Here is a 24,634-nt window from a genome sequence, read left to right on the forward strand (position 1 = left end):
GATAACCAGGTTCATGCTGTTTCTTTGTCCAAAATATACTTCTTCCCAATCTTTTCACGTCTAATTCTACTCATGTTTCAAGGTCAGCTCAAAAGCTATGTAGACCACAAAGCCTTTCCAGGTCGCTTTTCTCTTGAAATCTCTGGCGATACATCCTCATTACCTTTACGGCACTTTCCCAGAATGCTGACATTCTATTACCGCAGTTCTATCATTTCTTCACTGCATCACCTGACTAAATTGTGGAGCCCCTTGAGGGATGGTACACGCTGATTCTTAGTTTTCATTTTATATTCAATAAATTTTAATATGGTTATATTTAATGATATTAACTTAAAACAGCAAAAATAGCTGGAAAACAATAAAAAATTTAATTATTCAAAAATGTAAATTTTTTCATGGTTGTCTCTGCAGAGAAAACCTGGCTCACTGAACAGCATTTGAAAAATATGTGGTGATACTGACCAGGAAAGCCTATTGAATCCTGCCTCTTTGATTGATTACTTATGGCATGCACCCCCCCCCAAAAAAAAAACCTGTTCAAATTACAAATTTCAACTACTTTTAGATTCTAAGAAGTGAATAAACGAAACAATGAATGACAAATTTTTTTAGTAATAACCAGTAGGAGGCTGTGAATAACGTGGATTTTCTCTGTTTTACTGTCTGGATTAACAAAGTCACGTTATAGCAGCTGTAGGGTGGAGGTGAGAGTCTCTCTCAGAGTGGAGAATGACAAAATGTCCATGTATCAGCCAGTAAGCATGGGGGCGAGACTGGAGGCAGGGTCCAGGTGGGGCAGGAGCTTGTACCCTTCCCTCAAAGGACTAACAATTTAGTCAGGTGATGTAGTTAAGAAATGATAGAGTTGCTATAAGAGAATATCACCATTCTGTGAAAGTACCATAAGTGTAATGGTGATGAATTGCTAAAGAGATTTTGAAAGAAAAGCTCTGTTTGCTGTTCTCTCTCTCTCTTTCTCTCTCTTTCTCTCTCTCTCTCTCTCTCTCTCTCTCTCTCTCTCTCTCTCTCTCTCACACACATACACACAAAGGCTTAGAACTATGACATAAATCGGGCTCAGAAGCAGACCTAAAAACCCTGTCAAAGCCTTTTAAGTCTGAGCCAACCCTGGAAAGCATCACAACTAGAAGACAGATATTGACTTGTCTGACTCCTAAAACCAAACTCAGTCTTGCCCAGAGGATTTTATCAAGACCCAGGTTTTCACACTCAGAAGTTCTAGAAAAGGGCTACTTAGTAAGCAAAGAATGCATTTGCTTCCCAGGGGAATAAAGACACAACTGGACATAGGAACAGTCCCAGAGCACATAGTACAACTATTCTTCAGGAAACCAGGGTGAATATGATTTAAGCAAATGGAGAAATGAGATTTTAGAACTGAAAAACATAATGTCTGAAATAAAAATTTTACTGTGGGCTCCATAGTAAAAAAGAGATGACAGACCTATTATATCCACACATTTCCAGATAGATGAGCATAAAATGGCGAAATGGAATGTGGAACAAACAAGACTGAGGAAAGAGCACTTCAGAAATTTGTTTGCTGTTCTCTCTCTCTCTCTCTCTCTCTCTCTCTCTCTCTCTCTCTCTCTCTCATGGCATCTGAATTCTGAACATCTTTGCCCCAAATGCAGGGGCACCCACATTTGTAAAAGAAACATTATTAAAGCTCAAATCACACATCAAACCCCATATAATAATAGTGGGGGACTTCAAAACCCCATTATCATCATTGAAACAAAAATACACAGAGAAACAATGAAACTAACAGAAGTTATGAACCCAATGAATCTAACAGATATCTTCAGAACCTTTCACCCCAAACCAAATGAATATATTGTCTTCTCAGCACCTCACAGACCCGTCTCCAAGATTAACCATAAAATTGGGCAGAAAGCAAACTTCAACAGATACAAGAGGATGGAAATAACACATTGTATCTTATCAGATAATCATCAATTAAGGCTGGACTTCAACAACAACAGAAAGCCCACATGGGGCTAACAGTGAACTAAATCGATCACTTGATGAGGGGAGAAATAAAGAAATTAAGGACTTTCTAGAGCTCAGTGAAATGAAAGCACAATATACCCAAACTTATTGGATACAATAAAAGCAGCACTAAGAGAAAAGTTCATAGCACTAAGTGCCTTCATAAAGAAATTGGAGCAATCTCATATTAGCAACTTAACAGCACACCTGAAAACCCTAGAACAAAAAGAACCAAACACACACAGGATGGCAGGAAATACTCAAACTTAAGGCTGAATTCAATCAATTAGAAACAAAGAGAATAATACAAGGAATCAATAAAACCTGGTTCTTTGAGAAAATCAAGAAGATAGAGAAGTCCTTAGCCATATTAACTAAAAGGCAGAGAGACAGTGGCCAAACTTAGAAAATCAGAAATAAAAAGGGAAACATAACAATAGAAACTAAGGAAATAAAAAAATCATTAGGTCTTACTTCAAAAGCCTGTATACCACAAAATTGAGTACTCTAAAGGAAATGGGTGATTTCCTAGATAGATACTATTTACCAAAGTTAAATCATGATAGGATAAACTATCTAAACAGTCCTTTAACCCATAGGAAAAGAGAAGCAGTCATTAACAGTCTCCCAAACAAAAAAATGTCTAGGGCCCTAGGTTTTTACACAGAATTGTACCAGATATTCAAAGAAGAGCTAATGCCAATACTCCTCAAACTAGTACTCAACCTAGAAACAGAAGGGTACTGCTAAATTCATTTTATGAGGTCACAGTCACCCTGATACCTAAACCACATAGAACAATAAAAAAACTAGAAGAATTACCATCTCTGATCTGAAGCTGTCCTACACAGCAAGAGTGATAAAAACTGCATGGGATTGGTATAGAAACAGACAGGTTGATCGATGGAATTGAATAAAAGACCCAGAAATACGCCCCCCCCACACCTTTGGACACTTGATTTTTGATAAAGAAGCCAAAATCATATAATGGGGGGAAAAGCATCTTCAACAAATGTTGATGGTCTAATTGGATGTCTGCATGTAGAAGAATGCATATAGATCCCTATTTATCACACTGCAAAAAACTCAAGTTCAAGTCAACCAAAGACCTCAAGATACTGGATACACTAAATCTAGAAGGAAAAAGTGGAGGAAATGCCTTGAACTTACTGGCACAGAAGACAATTTCCTGAACAGAACAGTGGCTCAAGGTCTAAGATCAACAACTGATAAATGGGACCTCATGAAACGGAAAAACTTCTGTAAGGCAAAGGACATTGTCAATAGGACAAAACAGCACCCTATAGATTAGGAAAAGATCTTCACTAACACTATATTTGACAGAGGGCTAATATCCAAAATATGTAAAAGAACTCAAGAAATTAGACTACAAGAAACCAAATAACCCAATTTAAAAAATGGGTGCAGAGCTAAGTAGAGAATTCTTAAAAGAGGAATCTTGAATGGCCAACAAGCACTTAAAGAAATGTTCAATGTCCTTAGTCATCAGGGAAATGCAAATTAAAATGACCCTAAGATTCTACCTTACACCAAGCAAAATGACTAAGATAAAAATAAAAACAAAACAAAACACTCAAATGACTGCACATGCTGGCTAGGACATAGAAAAATGGGAACACTCCTCCATTGCTGGTGGGAATGCAAACTTCTATATCTACTCTGGAAATCGATTTGGTCGTTTCTCAGAAAATTGGAAATAGATCCAGCTATACTGCTCCTGGGCAGATACCAAAAAGATTTTCCAACATACCACAAGAACACATTCTCCACTATATTCATAGCAGCTTTATTCATAATAGCCAGCAATGGAAACAACCCAGATTGGATACAGAAAATGTGGTCCATTTACACAATCGAATACTATCCAGCTACTAGAAAAACAAGGGTATCTTGAATATTTACAGGCAAATACCCTGAGTGAGGTAATCCAGAGCTAAAAGGACATGCACAGTATGTAACTCACTGATAAGTGGTATTATCTATAAAGTACATACATGATGCTCACGATACATGTCACAGACCCAAAGGAACTAAATAAAAAGGAAGGCCAAGCAGGGATGTTTAAATCTCACTTAGAAGGGGGAACAAAATATTCATGGGGGCAGGGTGGTGCAGATTGAGGGAGGAAACTGAGGAGAGGCGGTGGAGATGAGAATGGGGGTGGGGTTCTGGATCGGGTGTGGGGAGAGACAGGAGAGGGGACCAGAGGGACAGGAGCATAAATGGATCTGCATGTAGCTGCCAGGGGCGGGGGTTCTCTAGGAAGCGCCAGAGACCTGGGCTGGGGGAGGCTTCCAGGAGTCAATGCCCATAATGCATAGCACTGTGGATATGGAACCTGAGGAAGCCATCAGGACCCCACCCTCCACTTGGAGGGACAAGGACACCAACCCACCCACAAAACTTTCAACCCCAAAGATGAGGACATATTTCTAAAAGAAATACAGGGACAAAAATGGAGCAGAGACTGAGGGAATGGCCAACTCATAACTGACCCAACTTGAGACCCATCCATTAGGCAAGCACCAACCCTGACACTATTATTAATGATATTCTGTTATGCCTGCAGACAGGAACCTAGCATAACTGTCCTCTGAGAGGTTCCATTCTGCAGCTAACTGAAACAGATGCAGATACCCACAGCAAAACAAACATTGGATAGAGGTTGGGGACACTTATGGAAGAGCTGGGGGAAGGATTGAATGCCCTGAAGGGGACAGGAACTCCACAGGAAGACCAACAGTGTCAACTAACCAGGCCCCTGGGTGCTGTCAGAGACTAAACCCTTGGACTGAGGCCCCTGGCACATATGTACCAGATGGGTAGCTCAGTCTCCATGTGGGTCTTCTAACAACTGGAGCAGGGGCTATCCTTAAAGCTGTTGTCTATCTGTGGAATCTGTTTCCTAACAGGGCTGCCCTGTCTGGCCTCAGTGGGAGAGGATGAGCCTAACTCTTCAGAGACCTGATGAGGGGAGATACTCAGGGGTAGGGCCCACTCTCTCAGAGAAGGAGAGGGAGGGGAAATAGGGGAAAGGAATTATCTATTCTATTTTTTAAAATGCTTTACATGTGCTTAAAATCTAGTTGCATTTCCAAACAAGAGACTCAATTAAGTAGAACAGCAGGGATACACAGAGGTTCTTCAGTATTCTCACTAGACTTACAGTCAGCCATCTCTATAACTACAAGAGGAAGGGCATGAGAAGAGACTGTTAGATTCCATAAGAATATATGGTCTAGGGGCAGAGCAAGACAATGGTTCCGAGTGATACCTGTAGTGAGAATTTTGGTTTCTTTTAAAAACACAGAAATGTTATGTGAATATTGTTTGTTTTGATCCCAGATATGGGATATAGGGCTATTTCAGATTGTCCACAGCAGCTGACTATGATGTGTTTCGTGCTCTGGCAAAGGTATGATTTTCTGCCAACTGAAGATAGCTTATGTTTGGAATTCTGGGACTCCTGAGAGGGTTTATAAATGCCAGAGGCCTGAGAGGTGCCTGCTGCTCCCCTGCTGCTCCCCCTGCTGCTGTTGCTGCAGCTCTTGTTGGTTCGCTGTTGCTGTTTGCTGATTGCTTTTGTTGTCTGATGGATTTCTGGTTGGAGATATCATGACAACAAAAATTGAACTTGCCACCAGGAACTCAACATTCCTAATCCCTAGGAAGTAGCCTAAAGAGACCTATGTCCCTTTTCCCCTCTAACCTTCTTTTGTGCTTACCTAGTTTTGGTGAGTTGGAAGGGATTGGGGTGAGGAAGAATGGTAAAGAAAATAATCCAGTAAAGTAGACAAGAAGAATGGTTTCTGTGATGGTTTGTATATGCTTGGCCCAGGGAGTGGTGTGGCCTTGTTGGAGTGGGTGTGTCACTGTGGGTGTGGGCTTAAGACCCTCATCCTAGCTGCTTGGAAGTCAGTCTTCTCCTAGCAGCCTTCAGATGAAGATGTAGATAGAACTCTCAGTTCTTCCTGCATCATGTCTGCCTGGATGCTGCCATGTTCCTACCTTAATGATAATGGACTGAACCTCTGAACCTGTAAGGCAGCCCCAATTAAATGTTGTCCTAATAAGATATGCCTTATAAGATATGTCCTTATAATAGATATGTCATGGTGTCTCTTCACAGCAGTAAAACTCTAACTAAGACAGTTACTGATACCCTCCAGTGTTGTGGATTGATTCTAATGTTATTTTTGTTAATTCAGCCCCCAAAACCCAAAATCACACAGGAACCTGCATGTCTGCCTGTAAGACATTGAGGGTCCCTGCCCCCAATTGGCTCTAGTTGGTAAATAAAGTTGCCAGCAGCCAATGGTTGGGTAGGGAGACAGAGGTGGGACCTTAGATTTCCTGGGCAAGAGAGAAAGAGATTTTTAGAATAGCCATGATGGGGAAACAGAGACATCAAGCTTGAGGGCCATAAGAGAAAAGGCATACAGCCATATAAGAACTGGGGAAGAGTGGCCTCAGGGGCCACCCCCCCGCCAGCTTTGGATCTGGGGTAGCAGAGATGAAATATAGAATTTCATAAGTAATAATTCAGGAATATTAGAGCAGAGGCATACAATAATGAGGATGTTTTGGGAGTGGCCCAGCCAATGAGCTTAGGACATATTAAAAATAAAGCTACCTATGTTTGTCTTTCATTTGTGAATCCAAAACATTCAGGCAGGTATCGAGGAACATGCATATACCCACCAGTGAGTTTAGAACAGATTAACATACAATGGACTCAATCCAGCAGTCTCCCATGACATGCTAAATTTAACAGTTACACCAGCACAAAAACAAAGAAAACCAGGCAAGAGACCAAAGACTCTTGTTTTTCCTGTAATGGATCAAAGGTAGTATTGGCCTCCTTTTGAAATTCCAAGAGGCCAGGTATGTGGAGAGATGCTTCCTCAGAGGGTTAAAGAAGAGGATTTAAGTCCAGACCTCAGACTGAGAACACAGAACCAGGCCCATTTCTGCAAGACTGAGTGCTAGGGAAAGCCCCAAGACTCCTACTATCAGGCTGAGTTGCTGGAATTAGTCCAGCAGCCCTTATAACCATTTATAAACATTAATAAAGACTGTCTGTGGTGGTTTTAATATGCTTGGCTCATGGGAAGTGGCACATGAGATGTGGCCTTTTTGGAGGAAGTGAGTCACTATGGGAATGGGCTTTGAGGTCCTATGCTTAAACTCTGCACAGGACTAAAGAGACCCCCTCCTGGCTGCCTGCAGAAGACAGTCTCTCCTGGTTGTCTCTGGATAAAGATGTAGCACCTCCCGCACCATGTCTGGCTGGACACTGCCATGATTCCTGCCCTGATGATAATGGACTGAAGCTCTGAAACTGTAAGCCAGCCCCAATTAAAAGTTCCCTTGGTCACAGTGTCTCCTCATGGCAATAAAACCTTAACTAAAACAGAAATTGGTACCGTGAACTGGGGTATTGGCGTGACGGGCCTGACCATGCTTTTGTTTGGCGGAATGTGCATTTTGGAACTTTGGACTATAAAAGCAGGGGGAATGCTTAAGTGGGGCTTAATGAGCCATCCTAGTAGGAATAAGGAAGACACTGGTGCTGAGTGTGAAGTGAACTGGCTCAAGGGGTTTCAGAGAAGAATTTCAGTATGTTCCCAAGAATCGTTCTTCGTGATATTTTGATGAAGACTATGGCTGCTTTTTGCCCTAGTCTGAAGAGTCTACCTGAGGCTAAAGTAAAGGGATTCAGATTAATTGCACTGGCAAAGGAAGTCTCACAGAGTGGCTCACCAACCTTTCATAATTCAATGGCTTTTCTAGCCCAAAGTTTCCGCAATCTTCCCCTAAAAACACGTGATCAGGCGTGTTACAGCAATAATTTATTATCCTGGTAACAATTTCTGTCTCGATTAAGGTTTCTATTCCTGTGATGAAAGATCACCCCAAAAGTAACTTGAGAAACAAAGGGTTTATTTCACTTAAAATTTCAGGTAATAGCCCAACACTGAGGAAGTAAGGGCAGGAACCCAATCAGCCCACAATGGGTTGGGCCCTCCCACATCACTTAATTAAGAAAATGCTTATAGCTAGATTTTATGGAGGCCCGTTCTCAATCGAGGTTCCTTTCTCTCTGGTGACTCTAGCTTATGTCAAGTCTACGTAAAACTGGACAGCATACAGACTGAAGGAGATTTTCTTTTACCCAATGAAATCAGTGTAACAGCCAAACCCACTTGTGGTGCTCAGTGTGTTTGCATCCCTTTGGACTGGGAAATGCTCTGGGCCCAGCCCAAGTTGTGTGTTCACATAGCTTGGGTAAGGCTCTCATCACTTCATCTGAGGAAATAAAAGTCATAAAGACATATTGCCTAACTCAAGACTACGCAAAGTTTCCAAAAGCAAGATGATACAATACTTGTATCATGACAGGCAGATAGCTCAATGTATAGAATGAAGAATCCAGTAGCAGACTCACATGTATAGGGACAGTACGTTTTTCAATAAAAATACAGCAGTGAGATTGACGGGGAAGTGGTAACATTTTAGAAAAACTGTGCTGGGATAACTCTGTCTCCCCTTTTTTGTGTGAGCATATGAATGAGCCTATGCAATTACGAATAAATGCATAGTGTTCTATACCCAGTTAACAGCTGTATTCAATTTTTGTCCTATCAAATAATCTTCTTCACATAACAATTTATTCATTGGAGATTAGAAGAACATAAATTTAGCTTTTTTTTTGGTGGGAGAGGGGGCTTCCACAAAATATTAGATGAATAGAAAGCAGGTGGATGGAAATAACCTGTGGAAGCATTTTTTGTGGAAGATGTTATACAGCATACTTTAGTGGAAATAATTTCACTTTTGGAATGAAAACATTGAAACAAAAGTGAACAAGCATTCTATTTACTTGCTTACATGGCCACCGTTATTTTACTTTATTTTTGACAAAAATAAAAATGGATTGTACTTTTTTTCAGTCTTCCTTCTTACTTCCTCCATCAAATATCCTTTTGTTACTACTTTAAATGTTGGCTTATTTATTTAGTCATTTGCACATGTCGTTGTGAAGGTCAGAGGACAATCATTCAACCTTGTAGGTCCTTGGGATCAAATTCAGGTTGGCATCCTCAGCCACAGGAGCCAGTACCTGCTAAGCTATCCCACTGACCCTCCAACATTCTTGAACTTATAAATGTTTAAAATCAACTGTTAGCAAATGGAAACCGAATTTGTTGGCAGTTGCTGTTTCTGATTTTGACAATTTTCTCTTTAGTTGATGTGTAAAGAAATTCTTAGTTAATGCCCTTTGGGGTTTTTGAAAAATGCAGATTTCTAATGTCTGTTGGTCACAGTAGTTGGCACAGAAGGACACAGAATTAGAATATTTAACTGTTGAGGGCTAAGCTACTCTTGGGCTTACCTCATTCCTTGTCTAAAAGGGAGCATAACTTGGCAGAACTAGTCCAGTTTGGGCCTGGGCCAGGGTCTTAGGAGTCTATGTCTCCTACAGAAAATCAAAGCCTGCCTCTTAAAAACTGAATTAGCTATGTCTAGATATAATCCAATTATGTTCACCACTATCATTGATTCCTAAAAGCCAAGGACTTTTAGGTATTAATAGCCCCAAATTTTAATTATATTCTAACTTGTCCAAACTCTGTAGATTCTTACTGTTTTCCTGAATAATCACACCTTACTCCACTGTGATGGGGTATTTAGGAGAGCCATTGTACCTAGTGTAAACTCTGGAGTGATGGCACGCCTAGGCTTTGAAGTGATCTTTTGTCAATAATCAGTGACTGTTATTTGAGATTTATGGAGTTGGCTTTCCTGTAGAGATTCAGATCCTATAAATGCCTTCAGTCACAAAACATTCCTGGTGAACCAGGCAGGCCTGTAATGGTTGAGAAACGCTTGGATAATGTGTTCCTTCAGACAACACCTACATCAGATAAAAGACTCTGGTATTTAAAACATGACTTGCTGAAAATACCTTTTGTGTGACAATTAATGAAAATGCTTCTGCAAGGCTGTTTGGGGTGCAGTCCACTGAGGCTGACCTCTCTGCCCCTTCCTCAAGCATCTCTCTTTCTTTGGTAGTCCCTTGTGAAACACTTTACTGACACTTGACTAAAGTAATATGTATTAAGTACTTAACGTGTGAGATTAGGTTCCTAGTAAGTGCTCAGTATAAGGGATTATCGTTACCAAGCAAGCATCCTTGGGGAACAGTGGAGGTATTATGCATCTCAACAAGATGCTTGACAATGATTTCAAATGATGCCTTTAAATCTTTGTCCTGAAATGTCTCCCTGGAAAGCTGCCAAATACATGGACCAAAAAATACAATAATGATTGATGTCAGAGCTTTCTTCTCAGTGAGGTTGTTACCATAAGATTCTTTCATTTTTTTATTCTATAAATTAATAATAAAGATATAGGGGTATCAGGTATTGATAAACCTCTATTGCTCCAGGAAAAGGGTGGGGAGGAAGAGAGGAGGGTGTTGGAAACATGGATGTGTGTTGTCTTGAATAACAGTCATTAGAATCTTAAAAGTAAAATATATTAACCAACAGTTGATTATGAAATATAAATTGAAGTATAACATGACCCAAGTGGGTAAGGAATAAGATATAGTCTGGTCTCTGGTGGATATAATGGTTATAGACACCTTTTGGTAGGTAGAACAAAGGACATAAATTACAAAATAAAAGAAAGAAGACATGGCTATCCTTCTTCAGGAAGCAATCAACTAGAAACACAAGTGTCTAAGAGAGAAGTGTTTGAAGAGAGGGATGCAATAGCCACAGGGCATTTCGAACAGGATAACCAGATGAACAGCGATGGAGGGAATACCAAAGTTTTACTTTACATTGCTATTTTCATAAGTATCGCACACTCACCATACCTATCGGTTATTTCTGTCTAAAGTCTTTATTTCCAGACTCCATTTTTACTTGCACTAATGTGATTTCAGGTGGAAATTACGGCAGAACTGAGTATTTCTTACTAATGCTAAGAAACACCACGCTGTTCCTAATACTCCTAAACTCTAAAACACTTTGGCCAGGTCAGAAACAAGACTGTGAACTTGGAAAAAAAAGATACTTGTTCTCACATTTAGACAGGTTGACCTGTGATCTGGAGAAGAGGGGGTAGAGACCTGGGGTCCTCTTGGCTGCTTCTCTGCCTTTTCATCAACCAGGAGATTCGGGGTTGGGTGGTTACTGGTCAACTCACAGAATGAGCCATAGTCAAACTTGTCTCAAAACAGGGACAAGGACAGATTTTTGAACAATGAGGGTAATTACCACCAAAGACTCACCACTGTTTATCTATTAACATTTTATAACAGGATTTCTGTTTTATGGAAATAAAAAGACTCACTTACCTTATAATCTGAAAAAAACCTATGACAACTTGGGCACTTGAACTTTTTCTATCTGTTGACCATAGCTTCTGACAATTGACTATTACAATATTAACAAAAAATTATTCATGCTTAATACAGATAATTAGCAAACATTTCAATACTGTAAATGTTTACTAGCTAAAGCCATTTTTTAAAAAATGTTTGCAGATAAATGTATCTACTAATTAGATATCAAATCTCATTTGTGAGAAAAGACTTTTCCTTACATTATAATGATCCCATTATCAATGGAGAACAAGTCGGAGGGTAATCCAGCTATATTCCAAGCTCGAATCGTCACAGCTTCTCCCAGCGTACCCATAAGAGAGTAGTCATCTGAGCAGGGGATGTCTCTTTCTTTACACGACTGTGACCATTCCTTGGTTTGGTGCTTCAAAATATTCACAGAAAAATATAAACATGAGTTGTTGGACAGTTGCCAAAGGAATACTAAACTCTATTTACTGAGAAAACCAACTGCTGTTGAAGCTTCAGCTCCGACATGACTTGTGTACCAAACCCTTTTCAAATAAAATTATAATGAAGAAAGTGAGCTATGTACTCTAATAAGCAATAAGATAAAGCCCAGATTGACCACATGACAACATTGGAACTTTATATCTGGAAAGAAAAATTACTGTGTATTATTCTAAAGTTTAAACTTACAAAGTAGTTGACATTCTCTGGCTTCATTTCACTTCTGTTGCTATGATAAAAATCACCAAACAAAAATTAAGTTAGGGGTAAACTGGATAAATTTTGCTCCCAATTAAATTCAAGGTGGAAGGAACCTAGGGCAGTTGGTCACAGTCCCAGGTGAGGGCAGAGGGAGGATGGATGTCTGCCTCTACTGCTCACCTCACAGTCCTGCAGAACCTATACGGTAGGACGTGGTGCTCCCCACATCCTCGGTGGATCATCCCACCTGCACTAATCCAGTTAAGAGAATCCCTCACAGGCATCCTCATGGGTCACCCTGATGTAGACAACCCCTAATTAAGACACCCTTTGAGTGACTATAGATTGTGTCAAGTTGACAGTTAAAGCCATCATATTCTCCATGCATGTATATTTAAATTATACAGAAAACAATACTATTTATTTATAATACAAAACTAAACCTGTGGAATAGGTAGAGGACACAGAAAACATCTATTTCTGGCTCCCATGTGCTCTATAGGAAGGATTACCTGAAGTATATTGAGTTGTAACAAGGGTCAGGGCACACTCTGAATTGTGCCCCATCTACCAGAGGCATGCTCTGTTATGGTGGCCAAAAACCAGGAGAGTGCTCAGTACTAAAGTTCACACTAACGTTGAAGTCACAGACCAAATGCTTCAGAACTAGTCAAAGACATGATGTGAGGGAAATAGAAACAGGCAAAAAGAGGGTGTCCATGAGCAAAGTGGGAAAATGAATATACATGATGCTTGGACCTGTTTTGGGCTAATGAGGATGTCCTGTGTGTGTGTGTGTGTGTGTGTGTGTGTGTGTGTGTGTGTAGGTGGTGATGGGAAGAGTTTGGTTGTCATTTCTTCTCCCTCAGGTTCCTGCTGAGTAGGCTGTGCCAATACTCTAGTTTTATGCCTAAAGGCCATGGCAGATTTGGGTGAGTGGTGACTTCATGACCTTAGAAGTTGTTAATATTACTTAGAATGTCCAATGTCTCTATTAGTGGTTAAAATTACAGCCGACACTGTTTTCCTTTTTGCACCCCATCAGTAGTACATAGTTTCAAATTATTCATCTATCAACGATGCTGATTTTTAATCACTTCATTAAATCCAGGCTTCTATTTCATAATTCTAAGACTATAATTAAGTGTAATTATTGGTCCTTTGGATCTTAGACCATTACACAAAGATACTTGGATGAGTGAGAAGCAGAGATCTCTTATAGCTGTGGGTGTATGTCAAGATTTTCACTGGGAGGAGGTGCTGCAGTTGGAGCAACGGTTTATAATACAGTAAGTGGGATGGCATGAGCTAGATTTCATGCACTTCCTGGAGACCACGTCTGAGTAATTGATATGGACATAAAAAGAGGTTTCCCTTGGAAACTTGAGTAATTTGAGGGCCTCTGAAAGTTGTTCCTTGTCCTGCAGGAGTGTTCGAGCCTAAAAGGGAAATCACTGGGCTCAGGGCTTAGAGGAAAACATGGATGGTTTACCCATAATTGAGAACACTGAAGACAGCAGTTCTGAGATAATTTTGCTCCTCAACCCTGTCCATTTGCAGTTACCATGTCAGCCCTTTGTGGGAAGACAGCTGGTGATTAGGAAAATGTCTCTGGTCTTTGTCAAGTACTCACTTGTTAATGTGACAAATCCACCTTTTCATATTTTATTCTATAAGTTATATTACTATCTTTTGTGGTGTTGAAATTGCCGACAATTCAGCAGTACCCTATACTGAAATTTTTGTCTGTCCCCCCATGTTCCCATTCTCCTCCAAGCATTTCCTGGTGCTTTTTTAAAGATATATTTGAGGCCTTTTTTAGTAACATATAAAAGTATCAGGTGTGGTTTGGTGTGGTGTGGTGTGGTGTGGTGTGATGTGGTGTGGTGTGGTGTGGGATGATGTGGTGTGGCATGGTGTGGTGTGGCATGGTGTGGTGTGGTGTGGTGTGATGTGGCATGGTGTGGTGTGATGTGGTGTGATGTGGTGTGGTGTGGTGTGATGTGGTGTGGTGTGGTGTGGTGTGGTGTGATGTGTGGTGTGGTGTGGTGTGGTGTGATGTGGTGTGTGGTGTGGTGTGGTGTGATGTGGTGTGGTGTGGTGTGATGTGGTGTTGTGGTGTGGTTTGGTGTGGTTTGGTGTGGTTTGGTGTGGTGTGGTGTGTTGTGGTGTGTTGTGTTATGTGGTGTGATGTGGTGTGGTGTGGTGTGATGTGGTGTGATGTGGTGTGGTGTGGTGTGTGGTGTGGTGTGGTGTGGTGTGGTGTGTGGTGTGGTGTGGTGTGGTGTGGTGTGGTGTGGTGTGATGTGGTGTGGTGTGGTGTGGTGTAGCGTGGTGTGGCCCAGGAGTGTGCTTTATCTGACAGAGATGGGAGTGAGGGCCTGCTAGTCTTTCCGTTGTTCTAAGTCCATGTGAGAGGACAGAGTCAAGTGACCATGGCTCTTGCTCTGGCTCTTTCTCTGACTAGCTTGATGGTCTGCCTGCAGAATTGTCTCAGGCTTTCTAAGTTTCCTTGTCTAAAGCTGTCAAGGGAGCTAACCCATCACTAACCAGATAAGTTAAAAGTTAACCACCTGAGCTAGATATGTGATGTCAGTGCTCCCCTGGACAGTGCACAAACGAACAGGCAGAGCTGGAAATCGGAAGGTCATTGCACGTCTGTGACCTTAACAAGGTAAACAGAGCCCCCAGGGTGAAAAGTAGAAGCCCCATCTGTATGAGGATTTTAAAAGTTTGTTTTAAAAAATTCAACAGTCAAAGAAATGGTAATGGAAGTAGGGGGCTCAGTTCTGCTTACGGAAAAGTCCTCCGTGAGGCTCAGTGGACAAGGTCAGTGAAGGTCATCTTGTCTCTACCCGCTAAAGTTTCAGCCTCTGCTGTGGCTTTAGAATGACTTACTAAGATCTATGCAGAGTAGTTGAACACACACACACACACACACACACACACACACACACACACACACTGATTCCTTTACAGTTAGTTAGGAACTAAAAATTCATCTAAAGTCAGTCAGTTTAGAATTAGATTTTAAAACAATATTTCACACAGCATCTTTTGGCTACCAAGCAATTTTCAGGATGTCTAAAAATTTTTGAGTACAAGGAACAAACAGGCCTGAGGTTAATGTTGTGATAATGGGGGGGGGGAGGCATCCCTCACCTGTCTGTAGTTAGATGTAAAGGCCCCCAGGTAGGCCACGACCCCTGAGGAGATGAGGATGTCGCCTGTCAGGTTGACGTACAGGTGCCCGAGCTCCAGGGCGGAGTTGCTCCATCGGGTTTTCTCACCTCCCAGGCCTCCAATCAGCTGCTCCGCTCGTTCTAGCTTTTTGCTGCACAAATCAACCTCAAAAATAAAGGTAAGCTTTTATCAACATCTACAAATGAAACAGGCTGAAAACTGCAGATTTCCCAACTCAGGAGGCAAGTTTTCTCAATTACGAACTACACCGAAAGTCTAAAAAGCACTTTGAGAAAGAAAGCATGATGCAGCTCACTTAGATACAGAAAGCTGGTGACATTGTGGCTTTGAAAAACAAGTTACTTCAAGAAACTTCTCAGGATTCCTGCAGAGCATCTAATGGGTAACCGTGCAGGTAACAATACGGAAACGACCTTCAACCCAGCAGACTGAGATTAAACTAGAAACAAACATTCTCCTGCAAATACAGATTTATGACAAAAACGAGGAAGGACTCGGGATGCAGCAGGTTAGCAGAGTATTTGCGAAGCGTGCCAAGGGCCTGGGTTCCAGAGCTGGCCCTATATCTAAACATTTTATAAGTGTGTCTCCCCATTTAACTTAGTGTGTTTAAGGTTGCTTTTAAAGGTTAAAAGTTTTAGCAATTTCCACTTGTTTACAAAGCACGATCTTTCAAGTTGTTAAATGGCATCGCCCTCTCAGACACTTGCAATTAAGCTTCAAAGAGAGCATCAATCACTGGCTAAAAGCCTGCTTTCTGCATTGGACAATCAGGCCAAAGTTTATTTTACACAATTAAACAATTCAATAAAAAAGGGAAAGGGGCAGATATTTATCAAGGTGTCCAGACTTGGGGGGAAAGGCACCCAAACCTGTTTTAGGTCAGTGTTCCACATGACACTTAGACTGAGTCCCTGCAATTTCGTTTTTAAGTGATAGCATCATTATTTTTTAAACAAAATCAACTTATTTATTTTACTTTTTGAGAAGTACTTTAATAGTAGCAGAATTGTATCACTATCCCTGTTTTCATCTCTTAGATCCTTCTATATCCTCTCAAGTTGACAGTCCCCTATCTCTTTCTATTTATCTTTATCTTTCTATCTGTCTGTCTGTCTGTCTGTCTTTGATATGTGTATGCACAACACACATTGTTGAGTCCATTTTTCTTGTTGGTGTGCACATCGTTTCTAGGCCGTCTCCTCTGCATTACACAACCAATAAAGGGGCCCATCCCTGGGAGAGGCTAATTCTCCCTCCCTCTGCCTGTGGTTCTTTGTCATAACCTCATAGCCCTTTCCAGGTTAGCATGCCCGCTGGTATTGCCATTGTTCCAGCCGTGTTCCAGCCGTGTTCCAGCCGTGTTCACGCAGTCGTGCCTGGGAGAGCTTCACAGCAGACGCCCTGGTATTCGGGCTTGCTCCCTCAGTAATGGTCGCTGCTGCTCCGTTCACAGCAGTCAGGAAATGGGAATGGCCTAAATGTCTTTCACCGGGTAAGAATTTGCCTTATGTACTTTCCCAATACTAGTAACCATTATTTAACTAAATGCCTTTAAATTAAAAGATGTAAAATATCAGTTCACCTACAGATAGGTTTGAAAAAGCACAAGGTTTGTAATGGGTGACAATGTTGATGTTTCCAAAAGTAAGTCTTTGTTATTCAGTTTTACCACCCTAAAGGATCTTCCCCTTTCAGACTTCCTTATCTGATTTTCCTTCAACATCACTCGAAACAAAGTGGACCTCAGACTACAACACTGCTGCTGCTGGAAAACCCTGAAGAAAATATTCTCATGACTTCTTTTTCCTCAAAAAAAAATTTGCTATGAATATAGGCATGTGTTGATTTTATATTTTCCAACATTTTTTTTTTAACAAAAACCTGGAAATCTCGATTACATAGCAAAGTTGACGAATGCTTCCAGTGAGCAACTGCATACTCACCCAGTGGTTATATTGTTCAAATAAAATGTAATTACGACCAGTAGTTACGTCCTAAAGAGTGACGCAGTGTCCTACATGTGTTCAAACACAGATTACAGGGCAGATCTTAGAGGAAAAAGAAGTACGATGCTGGTTCAGGCCATAGACAATGATTAGAAGCTGGGTTGTCCATGAATAAATGGCTTAACTTTTCTGTGTTTTGGGTTCCTGAAAATAGCCTGAGAAGATTGGTAGTCTCAGAACGCTATGGCCAGCAAGCCAGGAGTGCCACTGTTAATGTCTGTGCCTGGAAAGGGTTAGGAGGGGAAGGAGTCTTCCAACCACTGAAGAACAGCAATGTTAATATCATTTTTACTTTGTCAAAGAATGGTTAAAGACATGAAAAAGAACAGGACCGACAAGGTGGCTCTGTGTATAAAGGTGCCTGCTACACAAAGTGACACTGAGTTTGATCCCCAGACTGCACACCAAAGTAGCAGGAGGGAAACAACTGCACAAAAGTTATCTCGTGACTTCCATGCATGTGCTGCGGCATGCATGCATGCATAGGCATACACATGCGTGTACCTGCTGTCAAAATTATTTAATATCTGTCTGGGGTTTCTACCACGACTTTGACCATTCAGTTCCCAGACGAAAGTCACACAACCCTAAGCCTTGGTCAGCACTGAAGCTGGACAGATAGCTACTTTGCATGCTCTTAGAGTCTATTTTTCCATCCATAACCCCAAGTTATAATTTGCTATGTTTCATCTGAGCAGCTCTTAACTGCAATCGGCCAGCCCTTGTGGTTCTGTTCTCATGACCCACCTACCCCATGGTGGCTTCCTCCTCTCTCCACCTTCTCCAGTTCTCCTCAGACACTGGAACCCAACAACCCTTCCTGCCTCTCTTCTTCCTGGCTATTAGCTGTAGGTATCTTTATTCACCAATCAGAGATATCGGGGCAGGTTACGTAGTGTCACTTGGGTAAGTCACTTGGGTATATTCACTATCTCACCCCTGGAGGCAATCAGACCTTGGGGGCCAGTATTTAGCATTACAATGTAAATAAAAAGACCAAACCAAACACAGGCACGAATATCACAAACAGTAAAAGTTTTAATTTTTCCTCAAAAATAAAAAGTATCTTAGACATAACAAGCTATTGGTAAACGTCGACTGCTATAATGGTGGTATGTTTTTCTGTTATGGAATCAGACTTAAGCAGTTACTTTATTTGAATGAGATCACTATATAAATTATGACAATGTTTTTGGCCTTAAGAATATTTTCCCTAATGGTTTTGAGAATGCTTATCACAGTTCTGCCAGGGCTGTGCTCTCTCAATGCTGCTATTGGCCAATTCCTCCTCAGGAAATGAAGAGAGGGAAATAACCCAGCTTTCATTTTCTAAGGCTGAAAAGTGAATGGCTAATGCTTTGTGGACCAAGGGGCCAAGGCTGGTGTTGTACTAACCATGTAGTAACTATGGCTGTTTAATGTCACGTGATCATGTTTTAAATGCCAGAACCACTCCAAGTTCTAGGCCCGTGTAAAACCAGGCATTGGGTAGGACTGGCCTTAGAACCATAACTCACTAAACATGGCCAGGAAGAAACAGGATTGGTGAATTTGTGCTGGTCACACTATCTTTCTTACTTTCGAGGTGATGATCTCAACTCACATTTGCAACTGTCAGCACCTACCTGGTTTTCCAAGTCTGCTTTCTTCTGCTTATTCAACTCAAGGGTGTCTTGGAGCTTGGCCAGCTTGTCCTGAACCTCACGCAGGGCAGCCTGCTTCTTTCTAAGGCCATCCATAGCAATCCTCAGCTCCCCTTCAGCTGCAGCCAGCTTTATCTTTTTGGGAGCTACAATTTTTGCCACTCTACAAAATAATCAAGTTGGAAAATTACATTCCTTTGAACATATATGGAGCTTTGTAATGTAAATTTGCCTTCTAAATACTCTTTGCAAGAACGTAAGACACCCCTTTCTGCAGAATTTACACCTAATTGTAGAGTCCACATTTCATCTAAGAATCAAATCTGATACAAAGTGTGAAGAACGACCGTGAGGACTTGGCGGGGTAAGAGAGCAGGTAAGGAGCTGTCACCCCTCAGAGACAGAGTCCCTCAGGCTGTCCTCGAACTTGTAGAGTAGGCTATGGTAGTTGGCCAGCAAGTTCCAAGGCTCCGCCTGTCGCTGCCTGACTGGTGCTGAGATTCAAGTTAATGCCACCATGCCTGACTTCTCTTATGTGGTTCAGTGGGTTGAAATGGGTCCTCGTGCAGTAAGACAAGCACTTCACAGACTGAGCTGTCTCTCCAGCCCAAATATTTGTAAGTCCTGGTGTTGGTAATAGAATCTCGTACATGCGAGGCAAGGTCTCTACCACCCAGCAGCACACCAACCTCTACCTTATTTTAAATAAAATTTACACTTATAAGATATAAAAAGAGCCAATCTTTACTACCATGCCATAATTCTGTATATTTTTAAGTGACTTAGTAAAAGTTTAGTACTTCTTCGATTTAATTTTTCAACATAGTAAATAAACAAAAGTTTTGGGGAGACTTTAGAAATTTTTTAGTAAGGAGTATTCCTAACTCCTGAAACTTTAATGATCATTAAATCACATATTACTTTTAATTGCTACAGTTTGGGCTCTAGGAAAAATAAAAGCAGTAATTGTGATGTATTTTCTGACAACCTCTTTTCCTTCATGGGCTCCTAGCTTTCTCTTGTCTATATGAGTGGGAGGGCAAATCCAACACCCCAGTCAGGTCTCTTCTCCATACTTACTTGTCATAGGAGTCCATGGCAATGACCCACTTGCAGAGACCTTCAGCAGCTGTTGAAGCATTCCGAATCTTTTCTGGAACGAAGTCTGGGTTGGGGATATAGCTCTTCCTTATGATATTCATATAAGCAGGAGGAATATTGTCCTTGTCATACTCATGAAGTGACTGAAGAAATCTTATGTCACCAAGAAGTCTCTTAGCAGGGCCCCAGAAATCCTCAATTTTCTTCCCCGAACCTGTTGGGTCAGGGATTTTGTCAGATTTGATCCCTTTCAATATGCAGATAGCTTCCATGACAAGCTTGACGCCAGCAGGGGGACTCTTCATGGACTTCACAACGGTGATATCCTTGAAAAACAACGTTTTGTTATTAAGAGAAATAAATGTCTGCTTGTGCATCCACTGTAGTCATATTAACAAGTTCAATCTTTCAAACTAGGCTTTAAGGTACCTTAAGATACAGAAATTTTCTGTGTTGGGCAGAAATGGCAGAATCATGGCAAGAATGTTGACAAGTCAATTGGGAGGGAATCTTAAAACAACAAAAGAATAATTGTGGGAACTTATAGTGGGGGAGTGGCACAAGGCTCTGGTAGGAACCACCATGATGGAGAAAGGTGAAAGGGGAGAAGAGAAGGTGGAACTAGTGGGGGCGGTGGGGGTGCTTGTGGGGGCCAGTGGTGGCAGTGGTGGTGGCGGCAGCAGTTCCTGATGTGGTTGTGGTGGTGATGATGGTCATAGTTGTAGTAGCAGTGGTATTGGTGTCAACTGGCAGCTTTGTCCCTTTTCAAAAATACCTTTGTCCTGAAAACGAATATCTTTTTCAGGTAAACCAAGGAATTCTCTTGCCAATTAAAAAAAAATGTTTGTAAAATTTGGATGCTAACTTGAGAGAAACTAAACTGTGGTACCCCATGGCAAAGCCTCAGCCCCGGGCACAGCTCTCACCTGCGCGGTCAGGGTATCAAGGGCAGCCAGTGCAGACTCCAGGATGGGTAGGGCTTCGGCCAAGTCGGCATCACATTCATCTTTAATGGCTTTGGCGGCCATGGCTTGGTCGTTTGCTATTGTCTCGTCAGCTTTCACGATCTTCTCAGTTTTGGCAACCTCAATGGACTCCTTCTCAATCATTAGCATCATGTCATCAACCTGTCTGCTGGCAACTTTTAACTGAGGATGGAGTGCCTCCAGCTCGCCCTGCATGGTGGCCACCTGAGACGAAGCCGAGTCCAGTTTATCCAAACCCACCTCGTATCTCCTTTTCATTTTCATCACTTCGCTGGAAGCAAACAGATGAAATGACATTATGTGCGCGGGTCTGTTTATCACATCAAGGGTCATCCTGCATGCTCTTGAGTCTCTCACCCCTTTTGAAGTAACTAAAGGTATGGTCTAAAAGTCCTTCACAAGTATTAGGTGAAAAAATAAAATACAAAATCATGAACAAAACGAAACAATGCTGGATTGTGCACAGTTATGACCAAATAGTATATTTCAGTTCTTTCTGTGTTTTCAGTGCCCTGGGTATATAATAAAAGCTCCCGAGAATAAATAACTCTAGCAACAAGGCAAAGAGCCTCCTGTACCAAAAGTGAGCAGGTTCCCTCTAACGTTAGTCTCCAGAGTAAGCTGCTTCCAACAGTACTACAGTTCTTGTAATAATCACTTATTTCATAGAGACCTTGATGCCCAAATATGCCACTTTGAATATTGCCATAGGTGAAAATGTATCCAACAGTTATTACATCTTCCCAGCTGTTAGGAAGTCGAGGCTAGCCAGCCTGGGCTACATTAGCCTACGGTACACAGTGAGACCTGTATTTGAAATATATTTAAATTACATCTTGAAATACAAATTTTTAAAATTAAGACAAAAGGAAATTGATATTGAAAAATCAACACTTTTTATGCAAAGTGATTTTTAAAGGAATGATAACTGATTAGAAATTTTTAAATTTTAATATTCTTTTACATGCTTGTCCATGTATGTTCTCTACTAAGAAAAATCTCCTTATCTATAACAATTCATTTTAAAATATTGCATTTATTCAAAAGTGATATATTTCAAAAATCAAGAAAGTAGCTGGAGTAAGATATTAGCTTGAGGTAGACAAAGGAACACAACTTATCATATACAAAGTAACCCAAGAGAGGAAAAGCAAAACCAACCACTGGAAAGGCTGGTGATAGGGAAGGAGAAGAAAGTCAGACACATCTCTATCACGTGTTGAATTCCCTCTGATAAAGTAAAATATTTGACAAAAATAGGAACAGAGGTGCCAGATCTATGCACAGTCCTGTATCGTGTGTGAGTTCGGTCTCCATCAAAGCCTGGAGTTCTACAAAGGTTTTGCTCGTCAGCCTGAGATGGGAACCGCACTCATCCCAGGTGACACTTTGATAACTTAAGTCCTGACTTTTGGTCAGGTGACACGATGACTTGGTTTTCTGGTTAGAGCTAGCTATTGAGAGCTCTGGGGTTTAAGCAACTGGAATGACCACAAACGTAAGGTAAGAATTCTAGTTGAAATTAAAGGAGAACTTAATTTTTTTAATTTGCAAGAACACTTGAAAGTCTTCATCAAAGAAGCTTCTCTGTATAGCAAACTGAGCCCACAACTGGACATGTTACGAAGAACAGTGGGTTGTAGAGAAGCTATCCCTGCTAGGCAGATACATCTGCAGTACAGCTCCTGCGTCTATGGCTCAGGAACATCAGAGAAAAGGGGACGGAAAGATTCTAAGAGGCAGGATACCAGGAAGTCTGTTATGAGGCCATCTCTCTTAGAAGGGGCTACATAAACTAAGACTGGAGCAATATGAATAGAAATGGTAACGGAAGGGGAAAATCTCACAGGGTCCCACCCAACTCGAGGACTACAGGCAACCAGCGACTGCCAAAAGAGGGATGAGCTCCTGACCGTTGTCAGCCCTGCCACCATGCACACAAAGAACAAAAATAGACTCAACAGATTTACTTACACATGTGTGTGTGTGTGTGTATGTTTATAAAACAATAATTTAAGAAAAAGAGGCTATCAATTTGAGGAGGGGAAATGGGAAGGATGGAAAAAAGGAAGGGATGGGAAGGGAGAAAAGACATAATTATATTTAATCAAAAAGTAAAAATAAATATTAAAAATTAAATTTCAGGAAATTATGAAGGGAAACTGAAAGATAAAAACTTGAAAGAGTAAACGAGAGTATTGGAGATGCCCAGAACGCCATGATCCTTCATCCTTCCCATCAGTTCATGTCTTGTTGGCTTTACCTTGCTTTCAGTTAGGATAACCTTAAACACCATGGGTATACAAGTCTTGTTCATGAATGATGTCCAAAATTTAATCTCTGAGAATTCCTTCTTAGGCAAATCAAAAAGAACAAGCAAGATCACTTTAGGTAAAGAATCTCGAGAGCCAAATAAATAAAATCCTGTCAAGTCAAGTAGCAGCCTTGGGTGGGAATTGTAGATTTCGTTAGATAGATGGAATTTTACTTATGATAAGACTCACTAGGGTAGGTTCAAAGGGACCAGGACAGCCCAGCCTGGGAGAGGGTAGCAATCGATACTCTAAGTAGGGCATAAGGAATGTCCTGTAAGTGTGTTGGTACCATCTTGTTCAATATGAGAAATAAGACTTCAAAATACTTATGTTCTTGAGCTGGCTACTGGGAGATATGAATTTAATTATGGAAATACATACTAACATTTCATGTTAAAGAATCTGTTTTAAGCATTTTTTAATATTTAAAAGAATTTGTTCTGTTAGGTTAATAGTATTGAATCCATTGTAAATATAATGTAATCGAGCCCATACATTATGGTCTGTTTTAGGTTTAAAAAAAATCTTTAGCATTTTATAATGTATAATTTATGGTTCACAGTACAGACAAGTTTGATTAACTACACTCATAAATTATTTAAGTAACTAAACTTGGTTTGTTAAACCCAAGATAAAAATGCATCAATGATAAATATGCAGTTACCAGGCTCTCTGTTGCAGGGAACGTTACTGTCTCTCAATAAAGTTTTGCTTGTTTTCCCTTTGCACAAAGCATAAATACAATATAGAATTCACTTTAGTGAGCATTTGGGACCCAGTATTAACTGAAGGCTTTCTTAAGGGACACCACTAAAATTTTCTGAATTTCCAACTTTCAAGTATAATGTTAATAAATTTTAAATTTTAGAATATGCATTCTGACTATTATTTTTTTAGACGGAAAGAAAGTCTAGGATCAACTTATCTGAAAACTCATGTTGACACTTGCTGTAGCGTAGTTTACTAAATTTTCTAAACTTTAAACTTCTAATCTTAATGTTAGTAACTTTTAAATTTAAGTGCATTTCGAGTATAACCAAAGGAAGTTTGAGATCACTCTGAAAACTCAGGTCGACACTGGCTGTAGGATATACCTCTTGCACTCTGAATTGACATTTTCAAATGGAAGGTTAGAGAAGAAAAGCCAACTCTAAAAATTGAATGGCTGTCTCCTGGATTGTGGCTGTAGAGATACCGAAAAGAAGGCTTATCCATCAGTTTATTCCTAGTCAAAGGGAAAAAGCACCACTCTTTAATGACCCTCACTCGG

At 40.8% G+C, this 24,634-nt stretch overlaps 1 protein-coding gene across 1 annotated transcript in view; it reads right to left on the reverse strand.

Moving 5' to 3' along the window:
• Window positions 1-24,634, reverse strand: part of Dnah7 (dynein axonemal heavy chain 7) — a 275,064-nt gene that overhangs the window by 88,110 nt on the left and 162,320 nt on the right. Inside the window, exons 42-46 of the mRNA XM_032901100.1 lie at window positions 20,990-21,320; window positions 20,043-20,389; window positions 18,945-19,125; window positions 15,269-15,454; window positions 11,656-11,819 (exon numbers count right to left, since the gene is read on the reverse strand). Coding sequence (XP_032756991.1) covers window positions 11,656-11,819; window positions 15,269-15,454; window positions 18,945-19,125; window positions 20,043-20,389; window positions 20,990-21,320 — 1,209 coding nt within the window. The remainder of the gene's footprint in view (window positions 1-11,655; window positions 11,820-15,268; window positions 15,455-18,944; window positions 19,126-20,042; window positions 20,390-20,989; window positions 21,321-24,634) is intronic.

This window comes from Rattus rattus, chromosome 4 (assembly GCF_011064425.1).
Source record: "Rattus rattus isolate New Zealand chromosome 4, Rrattus_CSIRO_v1, whole genome shotgun sequence".
Lineage (NCBI taxonomy): Eukaryota > Metazoa > Chordata > Mammalia > Rodentia > Muridae > Rattus > Rattus rattus.